The sequence below is a fragment of the Mercurialis annua genome, linkage group LG2 (genome assembly GCF_937616625.2).
Source record: "Mercurialis annua linkage group LG2, ddMerAnnu1.2, whole genome shotgun sequence".
In the NCBI taxonomy this organism is placed as follows: Eukaryota; Viridiplantae; Streptophyta; class Magnoliopsida; order Malpighiales; family Euphorbiaceae; genus Mercurialis; species Mercurialis annua.
In genome coordinates this window covers 17,459,044-17,475,815 of record NC_065571.1, presented here as the reverse complement: position 1 = coordinate 17,475,815, position 16,772 = coordinate 17,459,044, and the positions used below count along the sequence as shown (strand labels likewise).

Sequence of the window (16,772 nt, the reverse complement as noted above, 5' to 3'; positions counted from 1 at the left end):
CGAGGAATATTTCTACCCCCTGATGTCTAGGTGAGGAAGTTTTCTGCCCCCTGCTGTCTGGGTGAGGAAGTCATTTGCCCCCTGCTGTCTGGCTGAGGAATATTTCTGCCTCTGCTGTCTAGGTGATGAAGTCTTTTGCCCCCTACTGTCTGGTGAGGAATATTTCTACCCCCTGCTGTCTAGGTGAGGAAGTCTTTTGCCCCCTGCTGTCTGGCGAGGAATATTTCTACCCCCTGTTGTCTAGGTGAGGAAGTCTTTTGCCCTCAGTTGTCTTGGCTAAGGAAGTCTTCGGCCCCTTGATTGTCCTGCTGAAGAAGTCTTATGCCCTTGCTGTCTGTTAATGAAGGAGTTTGATGCCCCTACTATCTAGGTTCTTTTGAAGTGGAGGTTTGTTGCCCATCAAGTTTCTAGTACATTTTGATTATGGAGATTTATGAGCCTTTTCGGGGTGTCCAAATTTGCGAAAACTGGCCCTATTTTTCATTTTTATATCTTTGTCCATTCCGGACTCGGTATTCTGGGCCTTGACGGGAGTTCAAATTTGCGAAAATTGGCCCCATTTTTCATTTTCTGAGTTTGTCTATTGTATACTCTGTATTTCCCCCTCATTGAAGCATTCAGTTTTTTGATGGGGAACTGGATGGTTCAATGAAGAATCTTCCTCTCGCTTTGCTCAATCTGGCTCCTGCAGTCTGGCTTTGGACAGATCGATCTGTAATGCGCATTCAACTATTAACAGCGCTTCTGGAAAAACATATTGAAAGACCATATTGTTCGAGTGGTTTACAATTTCCGATGTTCCGCTCGGCTGTTCCGAATAGCTGAGGCCTTTTCCGCTTTTGAACTCTATAATGCTCAATCTGGTTGTTCTGGATGACTGAAAACCATATTGTCATGTTCTGATTCTCTGGAACTCGTCGTCTCGTGAGATCCCATGGTGGTCTTGATGCCCCCAGATTCTGCACTGTAAATCTCTGAGCTTTGCGAAGATTGGTTATGTTTTCTTGTTAACCTTCCATTCCGGACTCTGATTTGTCCCCTCATTGGAGTATTTTTTTTTATAGGGGAGATTGGATGTTCCAGCAAAGAGTCCGGCTACTCTATTCATCTGCTTTGCATATGAGGCTTAGCCTTGTAGGATTCGTTTGGTTTCCGTTTTGACAGTATATGCGCATTTCAACGATTATATGGTGCTACTGGGAAATGTATCTGATTATTATTATCATTTCATTATTTTCCATCGTCTCAAAGATTGTGCTTTAGAGTTTACGGTCGTTTGTCTATCCTTTCTAGGTACATGCGCTGGTCAATAATTATAGTATGCATGCTTGATAAGAGATCTATATTGTTAACTCATTGAACAACCGGTACAATTGTGATACTTTCTGTTTCAAGTGGTTTACCCCTGTTATCAATTTGTCCTTGCGGATTTTCTGGATTTGACTATTTTTTATGAGCGTCTTTATGCGGCTCGCAGACGTCCGGAGGAGGTCTTGTAGCTGACTCCTTCTTCCACTCTTTAGATCGTCCTGCTCTCGTAGATAGGTGGGCTGCTGCTTGGTGGTGGACTTCTTTGTTGGTGGTGATTCCTATCCGGGCTAGACGTCCGTTCTAACGTGTGCCTCTACTGCTGGACGCCTTAGAGTCGCGTAAGCCTTCCGGTTTGTGGCCAAATCTTTTTATGCCAAGAGACTTGTGAGATATCTCTTGTGGGTATTACCCCGCAAGCCGCTATCCCTTTAAGATAGCTATCCGGTTTTTCTCATGATTCAGGAGTAAAGTCTCTTGCGACAGAATTATCTCTAGAAGTTATTCGCTTCTTTGTACCCGTTATTAAATGAGCTAACGACATAGATCAATCTAATTATTGCATGCATATATGGCTATTAAAAATAACATGTCCATTAGGCAAGACATCACATAAATGAGCAAAATATATTTCATCATAGACTCTGGATTTTTAATGAAAAATAAATAAAGCAGATTGTTCATAATTGTTCAAGTACTGGAAAATTGAAATAAAAAAACTTGAAAACGGAAAAGATAGTCAAGGAGAACATATCTCCAAGAATGCCCCAAGCACGGGCGGTGCCATTGCTTCTTGTCTCTTCAATGCTCTGAGATGATCCCACTGTCAATCAAGTCTTGAATCTTATGCTGGAGAGTGATGCAATGATCTGTGTGATGTCCTCTAATTTGGTGTAGCTGGCAGTATGCATCGGCGACATAGCTTGGCCTACTTGGATCAGGTATCGTCCTCGCTGTTACTGACTCTATCAGGTTCAGAGCTCTCAATTCTTCAAATATGACAGATAGGGGTTCCTCAAACTTGGAGAACCTCCTGTTAAGAGCACCTTGCGTGCTTAGCCCTTTTTTGATCCTTTTTTGGGCGTTGTACAATTCTTCCATGGGCGGTCTTGGAACAGCAAGCTGTTTGTTCACATTTTCGAACATGGCTGTGACTTCATTTCTTATCTCACGCTTGAAGGCTTTCATCTCGGTCCTCAATTCAGCAACCATGTTAGCTTTTAGACTTTCTAACTCCTCTCGTTTGACGGCGTTCCCTTCGGTGGCCCGTGCAGCGGCTCCAAGCTTCTATAATGCTCTATGGAGTATCTGGTCTCTTCGCAAAACTCTTCTAACGGAAGTGGTTCTATCAGTCTTCTGAAAACAGAGGCGGGTTGTTTTCTCAATTTGAAAGAAGGTACGTACTCCTCCTCTTCGAAATCTTTGTAGGTCTTGGGGGATGCTTGATCTCTTTCATCTGCTTCTCCATTTGATCCTGCAGACCCTTCTTCACACTTCTTCCTTTTGGCCCTCTTCTCGAGTAATTCTGAAATGCAGGGTTGCTTCCTCGTCTCTCGCCCCATTCGGGGTACAATTTCATGTTCTAGTTGCTTCCATGTCCTGGTTCCGGCTAGCAATTGGCTGATGTTTGGCATCCCAGATGCTGTCTGGGTACCCAATCGAGCGCTGAGAGGGATGATGTTCTGATTCCTTTCCTCTGTGGTCGGCTCAAACTCTGGAGCAGATTGTCTTGTCTCGGCTTGAGTGGCGGCCTGGTTCTTGATATCGTAGTGCGTCATTTTGGAGATGTCATTTTGGAGATGTCAGTAAGTAGAAATGAGCTACAAGCAGCAGCTCAGCCGGCCTTCAGCCGGCCCACGACTATGAGCCGGCCAAGGGCCGGCTGACTTCTGGTCTCAGAGTACAACTTCGATTTTTGGGAAATCGCTTGGGGATTCTTGGCCGATACACTCATACACCTTCCATAAGAAACATATATTGGGTTCACACTCAAAGATATCTTCATTGGCTTGCACTCAAAGTATGTATCAAGATGAGATTTAATCAAGCTATCTTTGGAAATGAGATAAGTGAACCATGATTCACTCAAGACGGTTATGGAAGAACTTGCTCCCTACTCCGCTCTACATGGAAAGAAGAGATCCAAAGCTTGATCATCACTCAAATTCCATGAAGAGAATACAGATTCTTGACTTGATCTGCACTCCTAGGAACTCTATAAATAGTTTGCATTTGTGTAGAGAAAACACATCTTTTGGATCTTAAACATCTTTGGGATCATCTTTGTAGTTTACATCTTAGATCATAGACAAAGCCATTAGAGGTAGTCTATTTTAGTATCATTTCTACTCTATCGTTTGGGATTATTACACAAAACATATTGGAATTCCGGAGTTAAGGTACGACATTATTGAGAGATCAATTACCGTTGTGCTCTTGTTAATCATGAATTCCATATATGTTATTGTTGAATTTCCTTTAGATATGAGTAGCTAAACCCATTTTCGGGGATTATTAATTGGACTTATGTTTATTTAATCATATTGGGATATTGGATTGTTATTAAAATTATGTGTGGATTAATGCTCATAATGCTTGAATGTTTTTGGCCAATACATTCACTGTCCTATGTTTTAATTCTGACTTGAGAGAGCTTAATTAAAATAGATATGTTAATCAACAACGTATGAATTAATAACACGAGAGTGAGTTAATGAATACATGTTCTTGAGGTTTGCTTAATAAATATCATTTAATCGCTTGATTTGGTATTTTATAACACGAGAGTGAGTAATTTGCCTATTAATTGGTTATTTGTATATTTTTATCTGTAGCTGCTTGAGAGAGAGAGAGTTATAGATGCATTAGACTAGCCTGAACCATAAATTGATAACATAATCCATATATTCCATGAGATTTATGACATAAAGAAAATTAATAATCCCTGATCTTCCTTATTATTGTTTAAACCCATTTTTATTCAAATCTTAATTTTATTCTAAATTAAATCTGCTTAATTCAATTTTATTAATTTTAAATCACTTCAACCAAATTATCTTTTTGGCTATCCAAATTGAGTATCTTAATTGGGTGTATTTAGTTGCTTTCCTTGTGGGTACGATATCTGGACTTCACAGTTTATATTACGAGTTGACACTGTGCACTTGCAGCAATTTTCTCAACACTGTCTGCAAGTGGTTTCAGCAATTAGAGATCATGAACCTTTCATTTATGAGATTTATGATGTAATTAGCGAGATAAGATCTATAGCTGAAGGGTTCAAGCCTGTTTACTTGTGTTATATCCCTCGCAAGGCTAATCAGGCTGCTCATTTGCTTGTAGAAAATGCCCTTGAGTTTGAAGGATTGACTTGAGAAGCTTTTGCTCCAGATTACGTTGCAGACGTGCTTACTATAGACCAGGGAACTGTTGGGGACTATGGATAGTAGCAGATATGATTTGTTTCGTACTCGTAATTTGCCCGCTCAACTTGTAAGCAATAGGCAATTAGAAATAAAAATTAGTTTTGTGGGCAAATCTATCACGAACTTGCTGATTATGGATAATCAATCCTATTTGGCAAATTAGATTACAAGTTTAGAGGAAAAATTGCTACAATTGGCTTAAAGTTGAGGGACAAATTGTCAAAATGGGATTAATTGCCCGTAATCATCAAATTTGTGACTGATTTGCCTGTAAAGTTAATTTATATATTAATTGACCATTGTTTATAGGTTGATGGGGCGAATTGCAACTTAAGTCATTTGTTTCATTTGATCTTTGTTTTTATTACTTGTTTTGTTAGGTAATTCTGTTATTTAATAAACAAAAACAGGAATTACAAGTGATTAATTTGCTAATTAACAGAATCAACACACACATACATAACTAATTCCCTATCAACCTGATAACCCATTAGGCAGTTTAAAATCTGGATTACTAAATACCGCCCCTTTTTACTAGGCACCACCCCTAATTTTACTATTTTACCCTTTCTCTATTTAAAAGAAAAAAACAAATCATCTCAAACCTATCAAACGAAAACAATATTTTACGGTTAAAATGTCGGATTTCGGGCGAGACGTAGGTCGGGAACCGCCGTAAGTATTTGATTTTAAATTTTTTTAGTCGTTTTAGTCGTTTTAAATTTGTTTTTAATTTTTTTTCGGACGGACGTCCCCTATTGGCGTCAGTCCGGAGAATGCACGCCTCCGCCCGGCGTCTGTCCTCCGGGCTGAAGCCAACAGAGGACGTCCCGCTGGAAACGGGACGTCAAACTGGAAAAACGTCCCTGAGGAGAGACGTCCCAGAGGGACGTCTATGTGGGCCGACGCCAACTGGGGGCGTCGGCCCACAGCCAAAATTAAAAAAGAAACGAAAAAAATAAGATTTTATCTCGGAAAATGCTGAAAAACTTGTTTCGGAAAGTCGATACTCGTTACCCGACGAATTGTAATCATTATCCGTCATTTTAATCGACGTATTCGCATCATTTAAAATTTAGCAACTTACTCTTTTCTCGGGTGTTAATTCTATTGTGCGTGTTATTCTTGGGAAGGCATGCCAGTGTTTTAAAAACTGAGCGGATGACATAACCGGCAAAGTCACCGGTGAACCGGTTGAACCGCCGGTTGAACCGGTTGTATAATTATAAAGGAAACCCTAGTTTAGTGGCATAACATGGCAGCCGCACTTCAAGTCAATATAAGAGCATCAGTTTTTCATTTCAATACTTGGCCTCCACTAAATACTCTCTCTCTCTTTTTGCTGCTTCTATTCTTTTTTCCCTAAAAAGGACAAATCTCCGGCCATCATTAATCTCAATTAAATTGATCTCTCTCACTTGCTGATTTATATTTTAGTATCTTATATCTGTTTTGATTGGTAATATTTTATATCTTTATATAATTTGAGGACTGTCACCTTTTGATTTTTCATCTATTAAATTTCAAGTAATATAACAGATGAGAAATTCTTAGGTAGACTCAGTCCACCACGTCATCCGTGGACTAAACCAATCACATTATAACACGTCATTAAAATAATGGCACTATCGTAATATTACTATTCAAAAGTGTAAATAAATAATAAACAATATTACGATAGTGCCATTATTTTAATGACGTGTCATAATGTGATAGGCTAGTCCACGAATGACGTGGTAGACTGAGTCTACCTAAGAATCTCTCATAACAGATTTGTTCAATTTGTAATGATAGATTTTAATTTTATCTCTTCTTTAAATTAAAAATCAGCATGCCCATCCCCATAGTTTCAAAAAAACGTTCTTGAGAATTTTGTTGAAATTGAATTGAATGAGAAATAATTTGGACTCAAGCAAAAAAGTGGAGGAGGAGCAAAGTTTGAATCATTGCAGATGCTCAGTTTCATCCATTTCTAAAGTTGGATTTTTATTTTTCTAAAATAAATCTTTGAGTTTTATTGAAAATTATAAACATTATTCTTTTTGTGTAATATATTATGTGCACCTATAGTTGAACCGGCCGGTTTTCCGGTTCTTTAATTCGCCGGTTCTTCCGGTTCTGTCCGGTTCTATGCGGTTGAAGCGGATTTTTGGTTCTTAAGTGCCAATTGGACCGGACATGTTGCCGGTTCGTGGTTGAACCGGTTGAACCGGCCGGCCCGGTCCGGTTTTTAAAACAGTGGGCATGACAACGGCTGCTATATTGCATGAAAATGGATATGAAATAATGAAAACGAATAATGCGAAATGATAACAGAACCATAGGAAAAATGTAAAAATACTAAAAGTATAGAGATATTTATAAACATTAAAAAAAATTATAATATTTTTTCATGTATTAAATAAATTTAATTTCTGGAAATTGATGAAATACTTCTAGATAATATTAAAACTCGATAGAGATGATGGATGGGGACTCCTACTCCGGTTATAACTTAGTATAAATCATTTGAATTTATTTAAAATTTGTATTCATAGTAAAAAAACAATCTACAAATTTCATAATAATATTTTAAAAATATTATTTAGAAATTTCATAACTATATATTTAAAAATTTGAAATTAATATTTTTAAAATAATTATAATTATAATAAAGAATTAATTTAATGCAACAAAAATAAGAAAAATATAATTTGTAGACAACTCTTTCGATTTACTAAAAATGGATTCTAAGTTGTGAACGGCTGGGGACTATCGAAACGACCACAAAACATTTCGTACAAGTTTTGGACACAAAAATCAATTGTTTTCGAGCAGAACACAACTTCCTCAAGATTTTCATGCATCATAGAAACACCGTGTATGATTCTTTCCAAAAACTGGCAGTTGGTAAAGCAAGATCAATAAGAAATGAATTTTTAGATACCTTTTCGGACCTATTACCTATACTATGTAGCAGTGAAAAATTTGGATCCATTTTTCATGAAAAAAGTTGAACGAAAACCCGACCAGATTTAGTTTACAACGGAGACCCCAAAATTTCATAAAGTTCATAGTTCAAATTGGAAAAAATTATTACAATTTTTCTCATCTCACTCTTAAAACAAAAGTTATTTACACAAAATTAACACATGTTCACAATGAATTAAGAAATGAAAAATAAAAGTGAAGTGCTTAGATTACTCCAACTTAGGATCATAAAGATCTTTTATTAGCCTACTTGACGAATGGTCTTGTGAGACATCTTTGCTTGGGAGGGAAACTGAGGAATCAATCCAAGGCCCATCCATTGATATGCTTTTCTGATCCTGATGATCTTGAGAATAAGTGGAGTAGTTACTCTGACTGTCATGGGATAGGATTTCGAATGCCTTAAACCTCGCGTCCTGATCCGCAGTATTGCGCTTAACAATCGGAGCTTGGACCGGAATTTTTCCATCTATCATACTCACAACAGATGACATGGATGGCCTTAGTGTTGGTGAAGGGTTGGTGCAGAGAAGAGCCAAATTCAGAAATCTCATTGCTCCTGTTTTTGAGAAATTGGATTCAAGAACTGGATCCACAAGTTCCAAAAGATTTCCTTGCTCTTGCAGCACATAGGCCTTCATTTATATATGCAGCACAAACAGATTTGGCTTTAGATATATTTAACACTTATTGTTTGTAAAGAGTGAAGGTAGAATATATAAGGTAAAAGAGTGCAGAGGGATAAGAAAAATAAAGATAAAGATGAATAAATTACCCAATCAAGAAGATAAACAAACTCCTCCTTTGGTCTGTAATTAGTGTTGCTCTTCCCACTGATAATCTCCAAAAGAACAACTCCGAAACTGTAAACATCCGCTTTATCCGTCAAGTAACCCCTCATTGCATATTCCGGAGCCATATAACCTCTACACACAAAAAGGATCAAATAAATCAAAATCGCATATACTTCTTTCCTGAATCAGAAGCTAAAGTCTTATGAACAGATACAGCTAGCACACATTTTAAAGAAGCGGTCTTAATCATTTATCTCAAATGAAATAGTCCAATTTAGAATGACAGGGTAACTCACATTGTTCCAGCAATTCGAGTGCTGATATGCGTGTTCTCTTCTTCATCAAGCTTGGCTAAACCAAAGTCTGATATCTTAGCATTTAGATCTTTATCAAGAAGCACATTGGTAGCTTTTATGTCTCTGTGTACAATTTTCAGCCTCGACTCCTCATGGAGATATGCTAATCCTTTAGCAATGCCGAGCAGTATCTTCTTTCTTGTCGACCAGTCCAAATTGAGTCGTTGTTCCACAGGACCTATGTTTTCAAAAGGAACTAATAGAATTATTGATTGATAAGCAATGTTTATTGATTGATAAGCAATGTGGGATATCTTAACAAAAAGTCCGCTCAGCGATAAATTGGTTATGCAGATTTGATGTGCAAGAGATCGTTATAAGCAATTACCGAAGAGTGCGCGTGCAAGACTGTTATTTTCCAAGTACTCATATATTAACAGCAGTTGGTTTCCTTCAATACAACATCCATACAACTTCACAAGATTGGGGTGTTGTAAGGCAGATATCATTCCTATTTCATTTACAAATTCACGGTTCCCTTGTTTTGATTTCGCTGAGAGCTGCTTAACAGCAATTATTGTACCATCCGACAGCAAACCCTTCAATCAAGCAGGTCAAAAAGTTCAGAACACTATATGAAGTCTTTCAAAAAAAATCTTAGCTTGCCTCTAGATGTTGTAGTTGTCAGAAAATGATATACAAGTAGACACTAAATGCAGTAAATTGGATTGAAAATCTGAGTGATACCAGCAATCCAATTCCAATCAAAATGGTACTATGGTACCGCGATTGGACGAAGCATATTCTTAGAATATACTACCAAATCGGTCGCCATATCAGTCACCTCTATGTGGCACGTTATATAGCAACAGCATATTTTAAGTATATGCCTCCACCGATTGCTATATCAGATTATATTATATCTGAAATAGAAATTGAAGTGTTGATTCCACTTTCACATAAATTAACGTTTTATACCAAATTTAAAAAATAAGATAAAAATTTGGTAGCATTCGGACTCTTAACACCAAGAAATCATAGTTACCTTGTACACCGGCCCAAATCCTCCCTCTCCTATCTTATTTGCTGGATCAAAATTGTTGGTAGCATGTTTAATTTGTCTTAAGGAGAAATAACCAGTTTGCAGATCAAGTCCGCGAAGTTCTAAAAGAACAGCAGACTTTTGTCAGGCAAAGTATATCTATAGAATCCATAACATGCAAAAACTGAAAGTGGAGAGTAGCCAGACTATTCAGAATTGGTAAGAAATGATCATACCTTTATCTTCAAGGTCCTTTCCCCCTAAGCAACCTTTCCATCGGAGGACGATCAATATTGACAATACAACTACGCAGCATGCAGCTACAATTCCGACTATAGCTCCAGCCGATAACCCCCCTCCAGTATCAACTTCAAAGTCTGCATAAAGATAAAATTACATGACACAAATTTTATAAAATAGTGACATTTATTCGACAGAACAGAAGTTGACTTACTTGGTGTCACTGTAATGGCTGATATGAGAGGTCCATAGACACCTCTATCTGGAATTGCAGTAGTACCTTTGCCTAACCAGTACAAATGTATCTCCAGAGTGGTGCCACTGACTGTTATGTTATCGTATTCTGCGACATAACTCTTACCAACTCCTCCGGCTTTCTCCATGATATTGAAATCGGTCAAAACAACATTTCCCTATGTGAATGAAATCAAATTAGAATATTATCATAACATTGTTCCTCTCCTATATTGCACGGAAACTTATGGAACCCTATGTTTCAGCATTTCGTTTCTGTTTCTGTTTCTCAAAATGCTTCTGAAAGTCTCAAATTTTATATTTTCGTTTCTGTACAATGTAATTCCTCTCTATTGTTAAACGATATTAAAAGAAATAATCAAATAATATGCATTCAGATCACCTGAATCGATACATCAAATATGCGTCTCCCGGTGCTACTAAATGTCTGATCATCAGAATACATAATTTCTGCAAAGTGAAGCCGCACTTTATAGCTGCCCTGCCTCATACAAAGGGCATAGTACTTGAGTGATTGAGGAGCAAGTCGAGCAGATTCGTAAATTTCATGGGGCACGCTCAGATTAAACTTGTTTCCTGCATTGAATTCTGCACCATCCTTGCCCATGAAAGCTCCAGTACTGCTATAAGCCCATCTTTCTGCTACAGAGAAGAAGTTTGATGGGCCTCCTAAGGTTGAGTCGTCTTCATATTCAATATTCTCAAAAGTTTTCGCGCGTCCTCCGCAGTTTATAAACAAGGAATGGTCTGCAAATAATTTTACAATGCCTTGATGAAATTGTCAAGTAATGCAACTTCAAGTAATTAATGGTTCGGTCAAAACATAATACACCCTCTTGATTAGTTGACAGTATTCAAATTTCTTTTCTCCGGAGGCCATTTATTACTTAAGTGATTAAATATTTTATATGACTACTAATAATAGTATTAAATTTTATTTGCAATTAGTTTCAAAAGCACAAGACCACTACTTAACTTAAATAAAAATATATCAAGTCCTATTATCTAAATAAGTTAAATTTCTACTGAGTATTAGTTTAGTTTACACTCACGTTCTGGCTTCCTAGAGCAGGTAAGGTCCTGTCTGAAGCACCAATCAACCCTGCAAGATTAATGTTGTGGCTGTAAGTAATTTTTCAATTCCGATATCAGTTTGGTTGCAGTAATTTGTTCAAGAAAATTTTAGTGAAAAGGGAACTTACTGATTGGTGTTGGCAGAGGATTGACTAGAAACTAAGTTCCTGTAGCAAGTTACTCTTTCAGTTGAGAAATTACATGAAACAAACAAGAGAACTACTAACTAACAAGCAAAATCATGCTTACACTTTTCGTTCCTGGCAACTAGTCGAAACTTTTCCGGTAAAATTGTTATAAGATACGTCGCTGAAACACAGTATATCATTTAAGTATTAATAAAGATTTCGATAACAAAAGGCTAAGATCTCTGAATGAGAATTAACTATAGACTACTCCTATCTCCAACAACGAAATGCAGAAACGTGTAATGTTTTTTTCAAGTATGATTAACTTTGCAGCCAAATTATATAAAACACAAGATTCTGATTAAATACTCACAAGCTCTTACTTCTCGAATTGCTCAATATCCAACCTGGTATTTCTCCAGTGAGCGAGTTATTAGTCAAAAACCTGCACAGGTTGAGATAACTGAGATAATAAGACAAGAACAAAATCAGAGAAATTGTATCTTCCCACATGTTTTACTCATCAGCTTACAGGTAATCTATAGCTTCGAATATCTGAAACCTGTCTGGAATTGGTCCTGTCAACCTATTATTGCTAAGGTCTCTGCAGAGAAAAAATAATAAATAAACATTCAGACACAATTACAAGGCAATAACCATTGGACATCAACCAGCAACAACAGTAAGATTCGAAAACGACATTTTAACTGAACCAGTTGAATATTTTTCAGTTCAGTTCTAAAATTTAAAATAAAATTTCGGTTGTGACATTTTAGTCAAACCGAACTAGTGCACGCCCTTCAGCATTAAAAAAGAGAATATATTTCTGATACAGTAGGCTACTACTTAATATGAGTAGCTTAATAGTGGATTTTAATCAAAATTGTTTTACCATTTATACCGTCAAATACCAATGAAAATATAGAAACTGATAAGCGGAAATCTATTCGTATCAGAAAATCTCGAGTAATCCAACATGGTCGATAATTTGTTATCGGAACAGAAAAATGAGAAAAGAAAAAAAATGCAGCTAAAAACTACTGGTTAAGCAACTTACAATTGCTTTAATGCTGTCATGTCTGCAAGATAATTAGGGATCGAACCGGTAATTAAGCAATTCCTCAGTATCCTATATCACGAAAGTCCAACCAATCATGAGGATTAACGAAACCGAAAGAGTAAAAGTAAGATTCAGACAGCATATATGAGCAGTCATATATCAACTCACAATCGCTCCATTTTTGTCAGAGGCTGAAGATTGGGAAAACTTGCACTGGATCCACGCAAATCGGATATTCTCCTAAAAAAAATGGACATTAGAAAAATCAGTTAATTTTTCATCCATATAAATTTACATGAACATAATAGGAATATTTGCTTACAATTCTTCTAGCTCTGTCAGTAGGGATATGGAAGCAGGAATAGGACCTGCCATAGCTGTTCCTTGCAAATCCCTGCACAATAATTTTATTTTCTTCAGTTATGCAAGTGCAGAAGAAGAAATAAATGTTCACCAACAAGAAAATATAAGCCAAAGAATGGAATTAAAGATAAACTCACAATCGTGTAATGTTGGTCCAGTTGCCTATAAATTCAGGTATTTTCCCTGATAGTGCACTCCCGTCTATCCTACTGCACGAAGTATTTAAAGTTCACTTGTTTAGATCAAAATAGCACAGCATATCAAAAATTAATGTGGAATTTTTTTACTTACAAGTCAGTTAAGTTCTTTAAATGGCCATAGGTATCTGGAATAGTTCCTGTGAAGTTGTTCGCAGAAAGAAGACTGCAGCAATTAAGATGAATTGACATTAAGCTTTATGAGCAAGCAACCAATAATGGTGACAATCATAACAACTAGGAGTGTGCATTCTGTTCAAACCGAACCAAAAATCAATCGGTTTGCAAAGAAAAAGAACTGAAACTAGCAGTAGCAGCACAAAGTGAAATGCAATTGTTAATTCAGAATAAGATATTTAAGGAAAGATATATTACAGTCTTTTCAAGCTTCTCAAATTTCCAAGGTTTGGCGGGAGCGGTCCTCCAAGCAGATTATCTTCCAAGACCCTAAAAAATGCGGTTGAAGGTGCGTAAGCCCAAGTATAAGTCATGGCCATGAGTCAAGTGTAAAACTTGGTTAAATTACTTACAACTGCTCTAGTGTGGCAATGTTGCCGAGTTGCGGAGGAACTGAACCATTGAGACGATTCCCCAGAAAGGACCTAAAAAAAGACAAAGCAGTGAAGTTGAGGTGAATGGGAATCAATCTAAGCCACTCTGACAAGGAACTTACAGTTTTTGAAGATTTGGAAGCTGAGCAAGTTTTGTCGGGATTGTTCCGGTAAGTACATTACGAGAGAAATCACTGTTCAATTGAGACAATCAAATTGGTTTATGTTAGCAATGTTCAAGTGTATACAAGGTAGTTAAGCAGTCTTACATTTCGACGAGACGGGTAAGATTCGCAAGTTCATCAGGGACTATTCCAGTTAAGTTAAAACCCTTGAGCAGGCTGCATAAACAGAATTTCATTTTCTTAAGGTTAATAATACTCATAACGTAAGATAAAAAGAAGAGGGGCATACTGACATACATGTTAGTGACATGACAAACAGTGCCATTGCAGTCGCAGGTAACAGTGCTTTCAATTTGAGAGGAAATTGTCCAGTTCCACTCTGGCATGCTGCAAGAAGTTTCAGTGATGGTCCAGTTTTGGTTCTTCATTTTGGTCGTTATCGTTTGAAGAATTTGAACTGTGATCACATGTACAAATTAATCAAATTAACTCTATCATAAGCATCATCAAAATCAACATAAACAATTATGTATTGAGTGTCCATTTCTCCTAGAGGTTGGTGGCATAAGTTAATACTTCATCCATCTCAAAATTTACTTTGAAATATTTTAATGTACCTATCTATTTTATAAAATTTAATAATGAAAAATTAATGAATTGGTATAGAATTAATTAAATAATTTTGGAAGAGACAAAAGTATCAAATATGCCAAGTTTGACCATGGCATAAATGATGCACACAGTGCTATTATTTCACACCCTGTAATCCCAACTTGCATCACCTACTCCGTACTCCGAATATTTCTTGTTCAACCAAGACTTATTCAATAACAAGTGGCTCTTTTCCAAATTAAATTAAGTGGCTGGATTGTTACTATTTTAGGAAAATAATAATATTTTTAAACTTTTTAAAATTAAATGAAATATTTCTTTTTTCTCAAAGGTAATTTGACAAGGACACCCTGATTATTTCTTCTATCAATCAATTAAAAGGAGTATTTTTTACCTATAAAAAAATAAAATTACATTTATAAGTTGTTGATAATGTCAATTATTAGGACATGACATGGCGCAACTTAGTTTTATAAATACAATAATAATCAAAATGCCTCGAGCAGACAGATGACTATCAAAAATTGGTTGTCGGTTACAATAATTGAAATCCTTACACAATAAAAGTTATGAAAGAGTCAATAAATTTTTAAAATTTTGGGAAAAAAATAGTAATTTTAATCTAAAATCCGGTTGACAGTAATTATCCCCAAAAAACAAAAACTACATAGCAATATTTAACATAAAAGTTTAAACTATATATTTTTTAGATTATCCTATATATCGTTTACCGACCAAATCGAAGCAAAATTGTTCTTTTATTTCAGTTCGGTTTTCTGGGGTCCAAGAAAGCGATCGGTTCTTTCGAGTTTTATGGTCAATTCCAAACCAGCCGATAGCACACCCTTGACCCTTGTACATAGCCCACTCTATGAAAACTAAAATTATTTACTTCAAACTCGATTTCAAGCATCGATGAGAAATTAATTTATATGCTTTCTTTAATGATTCAGAATTTTTTCTGCTCTAGGGCAGCATTCAAAAGCTTTTCTTCACTCTACCACATAAAATAATTAAAACGTAACTATAGAATCATGATCATGCATACTTATTAATAAACAAGAAATAGTACAACTCAAAGAAAATCATTTAATCATTATTTTGATCATGGATAATAAGATTATGCACCTAAAAAACAAAAGATTGACGTAGTCAACCTTGATGCTTTTTTACTTTTCGTTTAACTATTTAAAAAAAAAACAAGTAGAATAATAATATATTACAGATATTTATTTCCATCTCTCTGTAGCAATCAAGTAAATGTCAATGTCAAGTAACACATTTTCTTAAAAAAAACACACATTAATTAAAAGTTGAGAATAAGAAAACTCAAAAGCACACATGGTTAATTTTTCAGGAAAATCAAAGTTGATTTTGGTATTCTAAAGTTGGATAAACTGCCAAAATTTATCATCTACGTACCAAACAAACTGTTCAGATGGGAAACAATTTGACAAAAGTTTGTCTCAAATTTGTAAAAGCAAACTGAACATTTCAGAAAAACGAGCAAACAATTACATGGAAAGGCCTAATTTTGTGTTGCTGTACAGTGAAGAAGACATACCTTCTTCTGGCGGCAAAACTTTAGGCGGCGAAACTTGAGCCTGACAACAGAACTCCACAACAAAACAATCCAGCAATAAAAACCCAAAAGCAATTATCCAGACAATTCGAACAAAACCCATGTTTTCTTAAGACAACACTTACAAAAAAACAAAACAAAATTCTGTCTTAAGAAGCAGAGACGAGCAGTGTTAAGGAACAAGTAAGAAAGGAAGATGACAACTGGGGTTTGGTTTATATATGAAAACAAAGTGTAATGATGGTTTGATAGGGTCAAAATCGAAGCCTGTAATGCAACTCGTCAACCTACATGCAATTAATACATATCTTCCTTTTCTTTTACTAACATATTATTTATTACATATTCGAAGGCTCTGAGTGGCTACCGGCAAACACACAAAGGTCCAATCCACTTTTTTTTTTTTTATATCAACCACATTTTTTTTATCTAAGAAATATATTTATAAAGTTTAGGCCTAAAACACCCCACGTTGTAATTTTTTTAGTTTATACCCCGACGTAGGAAAATTTTCAATTGTACCCTATTTTGGGTTTTTCGTTTTCAACTCTACCCCAACTAAGGGTACAATTAATAATTTAAATAATTTAAGGATAAAAACGTTAATAACAATTAAATAGAAGGATTTTACCATATTTTTTCTTATTTGGAAAAATACAAATAAGTCCTTCAACTTTAAAAAGTTTAAATAAGTCCACACAATTAATTATTTTTAAAAATTTATTAAAAAATTAAACCATTAAAAAAACT

At 35.9% G+C, this 16,772-nt stretch overlaps 1 protein-coding gene across 1 annotated transcript; it reads right to left on the bottom strand.

The window, feature by feature from the left end:
* Positions 1-7,746: 7,746 nt before the first annotated feature.
* Positions 7,747-16,319, bottom strand: LOC126668003 (probable LRR receptor-like serine/threonine-protein kinase At1g53430). The gene is made up of 24 exons (XM_050361191.2): positions 16,005-16,319; positions 14,126-14,285; positions 13,973-14,044; positions 13,826-13,897; positions 13,683-13,754; positions 13,528-13,599; positions 13,247-13,318; positions 13,093-13,164; positions 12,915-12,986; positions 12,761-12,832; positions 12,590-12,661; positions 12,065-12,136; positions 11,906-11,977; positions 11,654-11,713; positions 11,533-11,571; positions 11,383-11,432; positions 10,713-11,077; positions 10,290-10,488; positions 10,072-10,212; positions 9,839-9,957; positions 9,182-9,392; positions 8,794-9,031; positions 8,479-8,629; positions 7,747-8,338 (listed from the first exon to the last, which is right to left on the bottom strand). Exons 1-24 carry the CDS (start codon positions 16,123-16,125, stop codon positions 7,913-7,915), a joined length of 3,072 nt encoding a protein of 1,023 aa, XP_050217148.1. The 5' UTR covers positions 16,126-16,319; the 3' UTR covers positions 7,747-7,912.
* Positions 16,320-16,772: the final 453 nt, after the last annotated feature.

Bases quoted from the DNA above. Each gene is read 5' to 3' on its own strand.
- LOC126668003 (XM_050361191.2), bottom strand. From the start codon at position 16,125: ATGGGTTTTGTTCGAATTGTCTGGATAATTGCTTTTGGGTTTTTATTG. The intron at 12,833-12,914 runs GTAAGCAAATAT...CATTTTTTTTAG, and splicing joins CTGACAGAGCTAGAAGAATT to GAGAATATCCGATTTGCGTG. The intron at 8,630-8,793 runs GTGAGTTACCCT...TTTTGTGTGTAG, and splicing joins ACTCGAATTGCTGGAACAAT to AGGTTATATGGCTCCGGAAT.